Source organism: Cyphomyrmex costatus, unplaced genomic scaffold (assembly GCF_001594065.2).
Source record: "Cyphomyrmex costatus isolate MS0001 unplaced genomic scaffold, Ccosl1.0 scaffold330, whole genome shotgun sequence".
In the NCBI taxonomy this organism is placed as follows: Eukaryota; Metazoa; Arthropoda; class Insecta; order Hymenoptera; family Formicidae; genus Cyphomyrmex; species Cyphomyrmex costatus.
Window position 1 is genome coordinate 606,583 of NW_017277451.1, and position 14,681 is coordinate 621,263.

At 35.3% G+C, this 14,681-nt stretch overlaps 2 protein-coding genes across 2 annotated transcripts; one reads left to right on the top strand and one right to left on the bottom strand.

Moving 5' to 3' along the window:
* Window positions 1-575: 575 nt before the first annotated feature.
* On the top strand, window positions 576-9,429 carry LOC108775912 (G-protein coupled receptor Mth2). Its single transcript, XM_018542374.1, has 7 exons — window positions 576-584; window positions 1,155-1,280; window positions 1,962-2,197; window positions 6,058-6,227; window positions 6,694-6,927; window positions 7,394-7,657; window positions 8,257-9,429. Exons 1-7 carry the CDS (start codon window positions 576-578, stop codon window positions 8,742-8,744), a joined length of 1,527 nt encoding a protein of 508 aa, XP_018397876.1. The 3' UTR covers window positions 8,745-9,429.
* Window positions 9,430-10,682: 1,253 nt separating this feature from the next.
* LOC108775925 (inositol polyphosphate 5-phosphatase K) lies at window positions 10,683-12,820 on the bottom strand. The gene is made up of 9 exons (XM_018542390.1): window positions 12,789-12,820; window positions 12,555-12,680; window positions 12,417-12,497; window positions 12,167-12,314; window positions 11,923-12,098; window positions 11,606-11,833; window positions 11,355-11,511; window positions 11,106-11,283; window positions 10,683-11,008 (listed from the first exon to the last, which is right to left on the bottom strand). The coding sequence occupies exons 1-9, from the start codon at window positions 12,812-12,814 to the stop codon at window positions 10,818-10,820; spliced, it is 1,311 nt and encodes a 436-aa protein (XP_018397892.1). The 5' UTR covers window positions 12,815-12,820; the 3' UTR covers window positions 10,683-10,817.
* Window positions 12,821-14,681: the final 1,861 nt, after the last annotated feature.

Consider the following 14,681-nt stretch of genomic DNA (forward strand, 5'->3'; position numbering starts at 1 on the left):
GACCGGCTTGGTACCGGAGGGGAAATATAATAATACACAGAAGTTGAGTTAATAAGCGGAAACTCTTACCGCAGGACTACGTTAAGGTTCGCTTCTCATCATTCTTTACGAGTTTCTTGAATAATAAAATAGCGGGAATTATAGGTGAATGACCGCATTCGGCGGTTGCTCGTTATCTTGATACGACATTCCTATAATTCTTGAAAGTGACGTCTCCGTCGTGCCGATGAGATTGTCTCAATCTTGTGCGAAATAATTAAGCATTTGAACGAGGATTTCGTGTTTCGAGGTCATTACTGATTTAAATTTCGAACGAGCCAACGTTGTTTCACGACGAAATCCATTATTTTAAATGTATGATAACGTAGGCGAGTTTTTTTAATCAATTCAATTACATTACAAGCACAAAAGCAATTTTTATGGTACAAAGTTGCATTTGCGCGTAATGATCGATCAATCGATGAATTAAAAAACTTTCCTTATCTTCACTGTTTACGCCGTAGGTGTTTCGGACCACGGATTCTGGTAGGAATTTCCGGATGACTTAATGCTTTCACGGACATTGAATGTGATTGATGACACAGGTACTCGCGGTGCGTAGACGTCGTTCAAAAAAATCGGTGCGATGGTGAGAGTGCGAGATAATGATACAATAGGTGATCGGAGAAACAACCGATAATACATCGCTAATAGTCCTGATTTTACAATTCTGAAGAGCTTCAGATTTCTCTGTCTGACTAAGCCACAAAAGCCGGCTATAACCAAACACAAGAGAAGAAAATAGAGAAAAAGCTGACTGAAATCTTCAATTAAAACCGGCATCGATCGAGCGAATACACTCGCGTTACATGGAAGACTTTATCGACGAGTGCAACCAGGGTGTGACGAGATAAATGCGCACGATCTAGTATGATATCGAGTGACGAAAGAGGAACGGAAGCGCCTGTCTCGCCTAAATGTCGCGACGAATATCGCACGTTGCAATCGTAGGTGTAATTCGGAGCAAGGTCGAATTACCATTTCCATTTTCGAAGTCTAGTAACTGACAAATTCCAAGTTCGATTATGATCAATGCAAAGCACTTGACGCGCGTTGATTCAAAGGTTGACGCAATATAAATTTCGAGTGCGTTCTCGATATAATCGACTCGATAGACTTTGATAAGCCTCAACTATCTGTCCAGGATGCGACTCATTTGCGTCTACGTCCTTTTCGTGTATTTATTGGCGCCAATTGAGTGCACGAGTGACGCGATACCCACCATATATCCTGTCCCATTGGTAAGTACATCTTCGACATTTATGATTTACCAAAACTTGGCTTTCGTATTTATTTGTCTGAGTTTCACGTATTTTGCATCTCTCGCGGAGTATATTTAGATGGAGTAACTGATATATCGATACCAGTTTCTTGATATTGTCCAGATAACGTCGGTTGTAAAAGCTCTTACGCAAATACTTGATCTTTTCTGAATTGCGAGGTTGCATAAGAAATCGAGAAGTTGAGAAAAACAAGGTATCTCTAAAAGAAGATATGCGAACGAGCCTCGTGCTGCAAATCGGCAACTCTTGCCGATGTGCCATGTGAATTGACATGAAAACTATAAATTCTTCGAAAATGTGCAGTTAATTTATTAGTTTACAAATTGCGATATTACGCGTTTGTTGTTTCATCGATTTATGCTCGTGTAAACCTGTAAAGATTGTTTCACAGAACTTCCGAAGTTGTAAGAAAACATGAAACTGTTTGCCGCCGACTTCGAATCTGTCTTAAAAGATCTGAAATCAATTTTCATAAGTGACAAGCTCTATAACGCCAACAATTTCGATCATTATTCACGCGATTATTCTCTTATTTACGCTCACGACACGTCTTAAGCTGCGTTTTCTGAGAATGCCGAGATATATCGACAGCGTCATTCCGACAACAAACACAAAATACATTCAACATTTTGGTTTCAGCAAAATGAGACCGTAATGCCGGAGGAATACAGGCACTTACCTTTAGTGGGAAAATGTTGCTCCATAGACGAGGTCCTCATAAAAGATGCACAGGGGAATACCATTTGTGCTTCTTCGAATGACTCGTCGATGTATTTTTCGCCTCTCTTCAGCGACTTCAATCGCACCGGCGCGCTGGTACCTGGCGACGAATATAAAACATTCACCGCTCTCATCGGAAATCCCTGCAATCAGAGGTGCGTGTAACACGAAAAAGAATCTGTGAAATTTAAATGATTGAATCAGCTGCTTTTGAGAAAGTCACGTTACAAATCATCTTACCGAAGGTCATTCATTACATAATACAAAATCAGTTCGTATACTGTCGATATTCTTATCGATCGGAATGCCACACCGGTTGGCCATACTTTACGATAAGACTCTGTTTTCGTATTGTAACGAAATGACCTGTCGACTCTAGTCAAACTCGCAGATTGCAAAATTTAACGAAGAATATTCACGCGAAAATACATATACTGCAGGCTTTACATAATTGCAAGTTAAATATTGTACTTGGAAATCACATAAGATGAATTTACTTATATCTTTAATCAAGGAAAATAGCAATTGATATTATACGGAATATCTAAAGCTTGTGAATACTACAACAAGGAAGTTTTCACAAATATATGTTGTAAAAATATATTTACTATCGTTTCGAGCAGTTAGTTTTTTGAGATGTACTGGTTAAACACTGGCTAATTATAGACTAAGTAGACTGTCCGTGAGTCGCGCAACTTCATGCGCTCATAGGCATTAGATAATAGATTGTGTATAACGTCCGCGTAATACCGTGTATTGCGTGTAACATTGTTGCAAATTAATTGATGCTGTTGATAAACATAATGAATAAGATAAATATAACTTATTGAAATTATATTGCTAATAAATTATTAATTTATACAACACTATCAATATTATTAAAGTATGCGCGCGGTATTACCCGGACGCTACACACATAATTTTTTGTCTAATGAGCGCGTGATGTACGCAATCATTAACACTATCAACACGCGACTGATGCGGAATAGACGACCGTTTAATCATAATTTATAATTAGCCAGTTTTATCTTTGTATTTTAGAAGCTATTCGAAACTACTATTCGAAATGACAAATGGCAAATATTTTTGCAATAATTCGTTTTTAGAATCTGTTGTGGTATTTCGATTTGCAAATTTAGGGACACCTTGTATATATGTATATGGATAACCAGGGAATGGAGGTAACTCGTTACTTGTAACGAAGTTACAGTTACAAGTTACTTTTTTGGTAACTTTACTGATAACTGCGTTATTATATTTTTTTGGTAACTGTAACGGTAACGTAGTCACATTTTTTGGATAACTGTAACGAAATTTACAATTACTTTTATCGTTACTTTGCGCACGATTAGACATGTTATTTCGTTATATAACAATTACATGTTATTAATTACGATAGCTATAAATGTGGTTGAAGGACATTGAATATTTTTATTTAATACAGACCTATGAGCTGCATTTAACTTATTCTGAACATCGTACATATTTTGTTTTAATTGAGCTGTGTACAAAGCTTTTCTCTATACATTTCTGTGTACATTTATGTTGAGCAATTAGAAAACACCTCTTTTTGCAAAGCTTCTGTTATATATATATATTTTGAATAGCGTTATAATTTTCTTTCTATTAAAATATTTAATTTACAGCTAAAAGTATAGATTAAGTAAAAATATAGCTGTATTATAATAAAGAGATTATGTGTATTTCTTAATTTTCCTGTTAATCTCTAACTTATATATTCAGATAATCCTGTATAATCCTATATAATCTTCTAGTTTTCTACAAAGTATAAAAAAATTCTTCAAATATTTTAGCTATCAACTGCTGTAGCGATCCTGAAGTGATCTTTGACAGCTGAAAAATATATACAGTACCAGAAATTATTTTGCACTTTTATCTTCTATGCGATACATCGGACATACATATGTATATCTCAGTTTGTTGTATACCATACTTTACAGGTTTTAAGCCTGATCTACAATTGCGTAAACGTAGTTGTAAGTGATCATAATTGTAAGAATCCTCCAATCACAGTTGGATATTCTCCTCATATTCAACTGTGATTGGTCAATTCTTACAACTACAACTACGTTTATGCAATTGTAGATTGGACTTTAGAATTACAAAATTGTGTTTTAAAAAAGAACTAAAAAATAAAACTATATACAGTGTCAGTATTACATATATATTGCTTTCATTAACGTTTAAAAAAAAAAATATTGCAAAAATATATTTTCAGATTAATTTTAAAAAAATTACGGAAAAGTAACGAAAAGTTACTTTTTCGAGTAACGGTGACTGTAACGAGTTACTTTTAAAAAGCGATAATAATAACGATAACTCGTTATTTCTTTTACTAGGTAACGAGTAACTGTAACTTGTTACTTCTAAAAAGTAACTTTCCATTCCCTCCCTGTAGATAACCATGGTGATAACTGCACTCTCGACATTACATTCTTCAGATACTTATGATATATCGAAGGAACAATTGTGTATCTTAAAAGGTATCTTATTGAAAATAATTTACAAGCTGTTAGAATCCACGCGCGCACTCATTGCCTGCATGAGGTAGATAACGTGTACAGCAATGTATTTTTCCTTTTTTAATAAAAATAAAAAATGATATCGTGTGATAATCGGCGAAGATGACACTATAAAGGAACATGTAATCTCGCCGGATATGTAATACGATAGACGACAGTGTGACATCGCCGCGTTGTTGTACACTCATTAGCTAAAAGATTGCAACACTTTTTTTCAATGGTTTCTTCTTTTTCAATGGTTGATTCTTACTTATGAATCTATTCATTTACGTTTAACTGCTCTATGAGCAAAACTAAGTTTCGAAACCTACCGAAAAAAGTACTACAATCTCTTAGCTCATAAGTGTACATGATTTATTCATAAAGAATGGATAAATCAAATACGTATGGATAAAATGTAACAGTTCGTGAATTACATTTGCATAAATAAAGAATAGATTGCAACACAAATCTAAATTGATTTATAAGAACATAAGGTGATTCGGATCTTGAAAAGCCTTATTCCTCGTCGAGAAATATAAGAGAAGATTCGAAAAAATAAAATCTTCAAATATAAAATAGTAAAAAAATGCAAAATAAAACCATAATATGCAAAATAATAATATATGTATATAAAAAGAGTTGCTTTTGAAATTTTTCATAATCTGCAGCACGATTTTTTCCAGACAACTTTGTATAACTTATACTGGATTTTTTACAGCTAACATTAATTTTGTATTAGATTTCAAATGACTCTTTGTTCACGAATTCCTTGTTTAAAAAATAATAAACCTCCCAGATCAAGACAAATTGAACTATACTGGTTGTTAGATACATATATAAATTTATTATAATATTAACACTGATATACGGAACGTTTCGATTTCACAGTCCTCATTAGCCGTAAATAACCCCATATAAATTAAACAAACCAATCAACTTCGAATTAATATTTACGGCTGATTAGGACTCTGTGAAGTCGAAACGTTCCGTATATCAGTGTTAATGTTACATTAATAAATTTATATGTATATATATCTAACAACCAGTATAGCTCAATTTGTCTTGACTTGGAAGGTTCATTATTTTTTAATTTTTGAAATTTATTTGAGCGGATATTGATTCAATTTAATTTCTTGTTTAAATATTAGGCACACTGAATATACAGATGCGCCATTGAGAAGCAACGACATTTGATGCCTTGTGATAAATATAATGCTTTATTCGTTTGTAAAATTCAGTATTATTGCGATTTCCGTAGTAATTAAATAGGAATTATTTCCCTACAGTAAAACTTGTTTCTCATGAGCGATTGATTACAGAAACGCGTTTCTCGGAAAGATCTTCCGTCGCGGTGTGTGTATCCTGGTGCGAGTATTCAAAGTAAATTAAACCCCGATTTACTTTGAATACTCGTCTCGAGCATCTTTCTTAAGTCGGCGCTCCGAGTTTGCATATACATAGGCGCACATATTTGACGAAGAAATTTTCAGGTATATGCTACAACCGGAGGAGAACAACGATGACGAATATTATTTATTGGTGAATGGTTCTATCTTCGCGCCACGACTCGATCATGTACCGATTATGTTGATGCCCGGTAAGAATTATTGCATGGAGATTGTACCCGAGCTGGGACTTCGAGCATTTGTCTGTTTTCAAGGTTTGTACTCTTGAACATTTTACTTAATTATTATTTTCTTAAGTTGAAACATTCAGAGAATTTATAAAGAAATTCAGAAGAATTATTATGTTATAAACAAGTGATATACTTATTAGATGAAAAATAGACAAATTTTGGTAAGATTTTTTTTTTCAAAGGAACTGAAATATATCAGAAAGATCATTTTCGTATTCTTCTACTATCTTTTAGCTGTATCACTTATTTACATCTATATATACAATTTCGTGTTAAAAGATATTCAATCTTCATTAATAATTCTCTTGTATATCTGTGAACCCTCTGACTGTTTCTCAATCCAAGAAAATAATTATTATTTGTTCGTACAACGAACTATTTATTTATGCAAAAAAAATACGTATTTATCATATCACAAATCGATAATTTATTGACTTGTAATTTCTTTTATATCTCCTTCAAGTCTTTTAATGGAATGCAACGATTGCAGATGTTGTCGTTTCGACCACGGATACGCGGGTCATCATTTATGCCTGCGGCCTCCTGATCTCAGTTCCTTTTCTGATACTTACTATTGCGGCATATACGATAACGCCAAGGTTGAGGGACGTCCACGGAAAAGCCCTTTGCCACTATTGCGGCTGCTTGGTACTGGCCTTTACCACCTTGGCCATTACGCAACTCGCGAGCGCGCAATTATCATCTCAAGTCTGCGTTAGTATAGGTAAGATAATTAATTATCGACGAGAAATACATTGTAAGACGTCCATATAATGTATAATTTAAAAAAATTATGATTTATGACCAATAGAAAAAATTTCGATTTTTTTTTTTTAAATAAGTGAAAATCGACTAAGAAATGTTCAACCTAAATAATTTTCTTTTTTAATTACGCGCTACTGCCTGAGCGTTTAATCGAATTTCACTTCTCAATTGAGAATCTATTACAAGAATATCGTTAAATAATAGAAATTTAAAGATAGACAGTAATAAGTTGTAATTAATAATTTTAAAGTTTGTACAATTTGAATATTGGACTTTATAGATTGTCATTTTTACTGACAATGAGTGAGTGATATAATTTCGGCGATGCCGTGTATAGTAGAGCGGCTGGTTCACTTTAGGATGTATATATGACAACACACGAATGACAAGCAGATTAATTGAGAGACTGCGATCGGCGTTTTCAGCATTCGTCATCCAATTCTCGTTCGTGGCCTGCTTCTTCTGGCTGAACGTGATGTGCATCGAAACTTGGGCACTGGTACGCCACCATGTAAACCAGCGCTCGTATAGGAGAATCCAGCCTAAAACGCTGTTCTTCTATTACTCGATATGGGCCTGGGGCTTCCCGGCGGGTCTCATTCTCGTCTCGATGTCGATGGATCTCAGTCCTACAATACCCATGACCTACGTCAAGCCCGCTTTTGGTAGCGAGAGCTGCTGGTTCAAATGTAAGCCTCGATCCATTACAGGACTTGTAATTACATATCTTATCGCCATCACGAATACGCATGTCAAAGAAGCTTCTTTGTCCTCCTGTCTGTAATTATATTTTTATTCCCTTCGTCTACAATCTAGGTCTTTTTTGTCTAGCCCAAGTTTTTTTACTGTTCTGAACTTTCAAAAAAATGTGAGAAAATTCAGAATTACTTTTCAACATTTCTGTTACATTCCAAATAGATGTTTAACTAAAAATATTAAAAATTTTGTTTAATAAAAATTGAAATTTTAGTAAAAATGAGGAAAAATGGAAATGTGTTTAAAAATGTACGTATAACTCAGCAGCCAGATTCCTTAAAGGAATCGCTCTCAGAGTTCTTCTTCAAAAAGTGAAATTTAACTTTTTTCAAAAAAGATCAGCTAAATTGAAGACTGAATGTTAAATATATTTTCCCACAGTTAGATAAAATAAATACTTGTGATTCGATCTAATCGTTATAGTCCCAACAACTCTTATCATCGTAATATAAAATTATCAAACTTGTTCGCCTTGCTTATCATTTTCGTTTAGTATTAGAAGAAATGTTAATTATTATCGCTCTTTTTATAGCCGATGCAGAAGCCATGCCGTATTTCTACGTACCGGTCGGTATCCTTCTGTTAGCGAACACGATTCTCTTTATAATCACTGCTGTCAAAATCAGTCGGTACCAGCAAGTGATCGCGCTGAGACGTTTAGCGAGGAATCACCATTCCGATCGGGAAGATCAAAGGCTCTTCCGTAGACTCAAGCGAGTCTTTATCGTTTGCCTCGTACTTTTCTTTCTGATGGGTCTCAATTGGATGATGGAATTAATTTCTTGGGGGGTTGGCGGCGATCCTTTCGACTGGACAGCGTTTGACTTAGTGAACGCACTTCAGGGTGTCCTCATCTTCGGCCTGTTCGTTCTGAGAAGGCCTATCAGGGACTTTGTTTGGCATAGAATACAGAAGATACGGGGAATAAACACCACGGAACTATACGTCGGAAGTATGGACCTGGCGCTACTACCTGTGATAAACGGCGATATTCCAGAGAGATCGTTTAATGATTCTTAGAAAAATTCTTAGAAAAAGACTAATCTTTTTCTTAACGTGACAAGATGCATTTAATACAGGCCGAAGTGACATCGGCCGTAAACTTAAAGTGATCGATAAACCGATAGACCGAGGAAGGAGCCGGGATATGTGGTCTCATGACGATGTGATGAAAGTTATTTTATTTTCGCTGTGTGCAACAGCGAAACAGAGTCACCTTCTCGAACGATGTCGCTTATGAAGAGATATAAAATCTTATTAGTGTGATTTCGTTGCAAACCACTTGAGAAACCTACTCAAGTTAATTAATTAACCTGCGAGATTCGACGCACGCGGAACTTTCGCCCTTAAAGGAGATTATTTATAAATATTTAATTGAATCACAATTTTTATAAGTAATAGTTCTAGTCTTTTTTTGCAATAATCTAATTGTAAATATCAAGGCGCATATCGAGGCGCGCACGATGCGTTTTAATCTCGAGTAAAATATATCAATAAAGGAAATATACGACGTGACTTTGCGCGTTGAATTGCAGTCGATTTCGCGACGTTATGTGAACAAATTTTTTTCTGCAAGGTAATATGTTACATAACGCATTCGCCCACCTTCGCGAAACATAGTACATATTGCGATGTTATTGCACTAATTACATAATTGTGGAAAACAGACAACGGATAGACCTCACTCAAGGATCTCAAATGATAAGAATGAAATCTGCACAATTAAATAAGTGTGAGAACCGGCTGTAATCATAAATTGATGTTCATTAAATGCGTCTAAATAATTATACATCGCAGTATTAACGATGGTATTTGTAGGTCTTCAATTCACGCCGCAAGTCGATGTTCACATCGATAACGTATCATACTTAGTGTACTTATACATTGCTTATTGTTAAACGGAACAACAATACGATACGATAACACTATTGTGCGAAGCCTTCAATTCATGAATCCAGTATGACATGTTATGTTAATACATTACAAATAAATTAAATCTAAACAAAAGCGCAGTATATTGAATATTAAATAGAATACGTCAAAACGTGTTTATACACATAATTTCAATACATTATAAATTCATTAAACACGTATCGTAGTATATTCAGAGAAGAGGAGGTTGTGGGTGGAAAAACAAGTTTTGCATAATATTGTTATCGTATCGTATTGTTGTTCCGTATGTAGCTAGCACATTATTTATTATCGTAGTAGGTATTATAATTTATTGAAGAAATTGTGCATAGAATAGAGCGACGAGGCAAATGAGTCAAAATAAATAACAAATATTAATATTCTTTATTCTTGCGTTCCCTTTGAAACCATAGTGTACATTTGTTCGTTTAATTTGTTCTGATGACGCACTATATATTTATATATATATATATATGTATATAAAACAAAAAATACGTGTGAATTTGTATAGTACAAACGTACCTTGCCACAATTAAAGTTTTCTGCTAAATTATGCCAAGGAATAGTCATGATATACAACGTGAGCGCACGCGTACCACGTAACCCATTAACGCTCGGGAAGCAGGAAAAAATAATTGTATATCTATCCTATTCTCTAACAACAAGTTAATGGATTGCGGAAGATCTGCGTGCAGAAAAACGTGACGGTGCACTCACTGAAAGCTCTAAAGCGGACGATTAAATACGCCGCGACGCATGCTAAGCGGCACTGCCGCGACACACCCTGAGAGCGCAAAAACCAGGTACCAAAAGTAACAACTAACTCCTATACGAAACATCGTTTCGTGATGCGTTTAATTTGTAAACTTATCACATCACACCAAAAGCACCCTTTGATAAAAGGCCATATTTCTCTTGATACATTTAATTTTTCTAATCACACAACTTAGAGTAGTGAACCTATTTTACCCTTAAAATGTTAATTTCAAAAAAAAAAAAAAACTGGTAATATGATAATAACAATCAAATAAAAAAATATTTCCGTCCATCTACAAAATTGCACAAAGCTTGATATTTAACCTCTTGGCAAAACGATACTGATTATAAATCTTTTTTAAGTGAATTTTTTTTAAGATTCTTATCATAAATTTTTTTAAGTAAATTGATTCTTCGCTATAAAATTTATGTAGATGATTGTTCGACTGATCTATGAGGACCCGAAAATTCCGGACTTACTCCCAAAACTTCCATAAGGTATCCTCGTTGAGCTACATACACCAAACAGTACATTTCCGACAGACGAAGCGCCGAATCATTGTACGATATTCGTTCCGTGTTTGCGTGAGGTTCGTCAGAAACTGACGTCGGTTTACCTGGATATTAGGTAATTATTAGCAGAATGAATAGCGACACTAAATACCAACAGTGACATAAAATAACAAGATGTGTAATAGAATAAAAAAAACTTACCGCGACTAACATATTCGTAAATGATGTAATCATCTAAACTGGAGAATTCGTTAGGAAAGAGACCTATCCAGTCCCCATTGCTTGGAATAAAATCTCTTTGCAATTTGTAAGATATAAAGTTTTCCTCCACTATACAGTCTTGGAATTCCACAATGTTTTCTTCTACATTAGGTCTGACCTAAAAAAAACAGTTTTATTATTCACATATAGCTTGACAAGGAAAAATATATAGCAAGACTATATTTTTACCACAATATCGAATTCTCCAGTGACAGGTTTATGATCCGAGACACTGTAATCTGGATGACTCTTGTAAGTATGTTGTTCAGTATGAATTTCTATGTCGTCGTATATATCTGCTGCATTTACTTTATACAAAATCCTATCGGTCCAAGATGGTCTACGCCTATGTGAGAAATAATTACAGAACATATCAAACGTTACTTGCATTTAAAAAAGATATTTATAAATTTTTCTCATATTTAATCAATATAATTTACTTGAGATCAAATTCTTGAGACTCAAACTCGTATTTGTAGGTAGGCGGGAATGTGATGCTACTTTCATTTAGTTCAGCAAAAGCCTGTTGTTCCTTCATTACCATCGTCAATTGATCTCTTTCGAGAAGTTCCTCCAATTGCTTCTTTTTCACCAATAACTCTATATCAGCGGCAGTTAATTCCTCTCCATTGAGCCGAAAATTTAAGTCACCAATCCAAAATATATAGCTAATAGGAAATACATAATTATTATTGAGGACGTAGTTACTTTTACTTGAATAAGATAATTCTATTTCGATATAAAAAAATATTCATACTCATGATATAATATTCTCGATGTAAATGGAGCAGTGAAAGTATGATCTGTCACAATAGTATTATAATCTGATACTCTATCAGCTAGCAAATGATCATGAGGAGTCAAATGTGTGTTTACCACACAAATGCTAACCCCGTAAGTATTCATTCTTATGCTCACTGCACCCTTGTTTCCCTGAAAGCAAGCGAGATGAGCAGATTGTTAGCGGAACAGTAATTGCATATGTTACATTGCCTTCTTACCCATATGCCACCGAATCCTGTCTTGGTATACTGAGTTTCTATCAATCTTAAATGCGTCAAGTGTTTCCTTAGGCAGAAAGCATTTAGAACAAGACCCTGTAACCGTTGCGAACGTACTTTTACATAATCATACTCCTTCAGCACATCTCTGCAAACATGTCAGTGCATTTAATTTTCACATCCTAAATGAATATGTACAGTGAATAATTACATATTCCTGATATAAGTTACATCATCGTAACAGACTTACCTAAAAGCCTTAGTCCACGGATCCTCAAATAGTATGTAGTCCAATACTAAATTTTGTGGCTGTGATTTAACTTCCTGTAAACTAAAAGAACACACACTTTATCACTGAATCTAATGCGGAGAAGCGTTCTGAACGTACCCGACGAAATATAGATCCGGCCACACGAACTTCGATTTGTCGCAAGGCGTAATACCCAGAAGTCGATGAAGATCCTCTCTGGGATCCGGGAACTTCGTAGCCACATTGTACGTGACGAAGTAAATTCTATGCGGCATTAAAAGGAACGTATTAAAGTACAGATTGTACCTACTCTCTGCGAGATATATAAAACCTACGGTAACTGAAACGTACGCAGATCCGGTTATTCCTTACCTCAGCCGTTCCACTAGACATGCCATTTCTGAGGTTCTCTACGGCAGAGGGGGGGGAGGGAGGGGGGGAAGGGAATTATACGAGGAATTTACGTAATTCGCGTAGATGCCGAAATGGATTCACGTCGCGGTAACTCCGCAGAACGCTGGGGACCTCATCGCCAGGTTAGGAACTCACGCGCATCGCGCTCCTATTCCTCGTATACTTTCACCCGCGGCTATGTCGGCCGCGAGGATACCGCCAGCGAGGCTCGTCGTGTTTGTTGCGTTTGCTGTCTCGAGCAACATCTGGTCACGCGATTCGGCACGACGATGCGTCGTTCACGCAACCATATTGTTGACAAGTGCGAAGGGAAGGAAGATAGCTCCCCCTCCCGCTCTCCTTTACTTTCCCCCACTCTAATCGTGTTCCACGTGACATCTGTCATTATGCGACTGCACTGCAGCTGCAGCTTTGCCTGACGCGCGCTGCCTTGACCGATACAGTTGGTTTACGTGGTCTACGATTTTCCTTCGTCATCATCGCGATCTCTGACCCCCTTGTTGCCGCGAAGAGATAGGAAATCCGGCTGGCACCGTGTCAATTAATAATAATAATCCTTTCGCGGATCCGGGATGATTGTTCATCAATCAAACGGTGCTTTCCAGTAAAGAGACACGCAGTGTAACACAGTATAAGAAATCATTTATAGGAAATTGGTCAATTTGTAAGAAATTCACCAATCATAGTTTAATGCCGAGGAGAGTAAAGTCGATTATTCTCCTAACATTCGACTGTAAATAGCCAATTGCTTATTACAGCTTACGGCACAAGTTAACAGTTCGTGCCTTACGGCATGCATAAATAATCCTTAACGCGATAATTTCATCTCTGTTTAACATTGACAAAAAAAAATAAGGATGTAACGATCGCTTGATCACTGTGTTACTGTACGTCATCTGTGTCTCTTGCTGGAAAGTATACCCAAAGTTCGATTAATTCAATCGGCGATTAACTTGTCAAGTATAGAATGCCCGATTACACCAATATAAAATTAACTTTCATCTCGGTTTCATTTAGGTCCGATTCCACACCAATGGCAATGTAAGATTGACTTTAATCTCGGTTCGACATACGCTTCTTCATCTTTTTCTAATTCTGAGAACTGAGAAAAAATAAGGAACAAGTCGAACCGAGATTAAAGTTAATTTACATTCGTAGAAATAGGCATTAATTATACTGTTTATTTATTTTTTTCTATTTAGTTCCTGGAATTAGAAAAGAATAAAAGTTGAACCGAGATATTAAAGTGGTGGGACCGGAATAAAACTGGTATTATATTTCTATCGTATGACAAATTTTTCAAGTCTATTAACTGACTTGAATAAAGTAGAGAAATTTGAGAATGGCTTCCTTTTTTCTTGCAGTCTTGTCTTGCAATCAATTAACACGCTTGAAAAATTTGTCATATTATAAATGTAATATTAATATCAACTTAATCAATACCTGTTTTTGTCGATATATTTATAGAGTTATTAACTTGTTGCTTAACAAGTTGAAAGTAATATAAGTAATATAAGCGCAATTTCAATTTTTTATTAATTAAATAAAGGATTTCACATTTTTGAATTAAAAAGCTATGTGATAATATAATAGAGTCGTTGAAAAGTACAATGCTGAATTTTTTCAAATCTAGAATAATAAGAAAAATTTGAGCTGGACAAAAAACTTTGATTGCAAATGATTGGAGTAAAAATATGGTTGCAGGTAGAAATTAAATCGAGATTACAGTCAATTTATATCGATAGAAATCTTGATAGAAATTGAGACATTTGTCGGTTGAATTAATCGTCGCTTAAATTAATCAAAGTTTGGCCAAAGCTACCCTCGAAGAGTCGATTTTCCCCGGAAAGT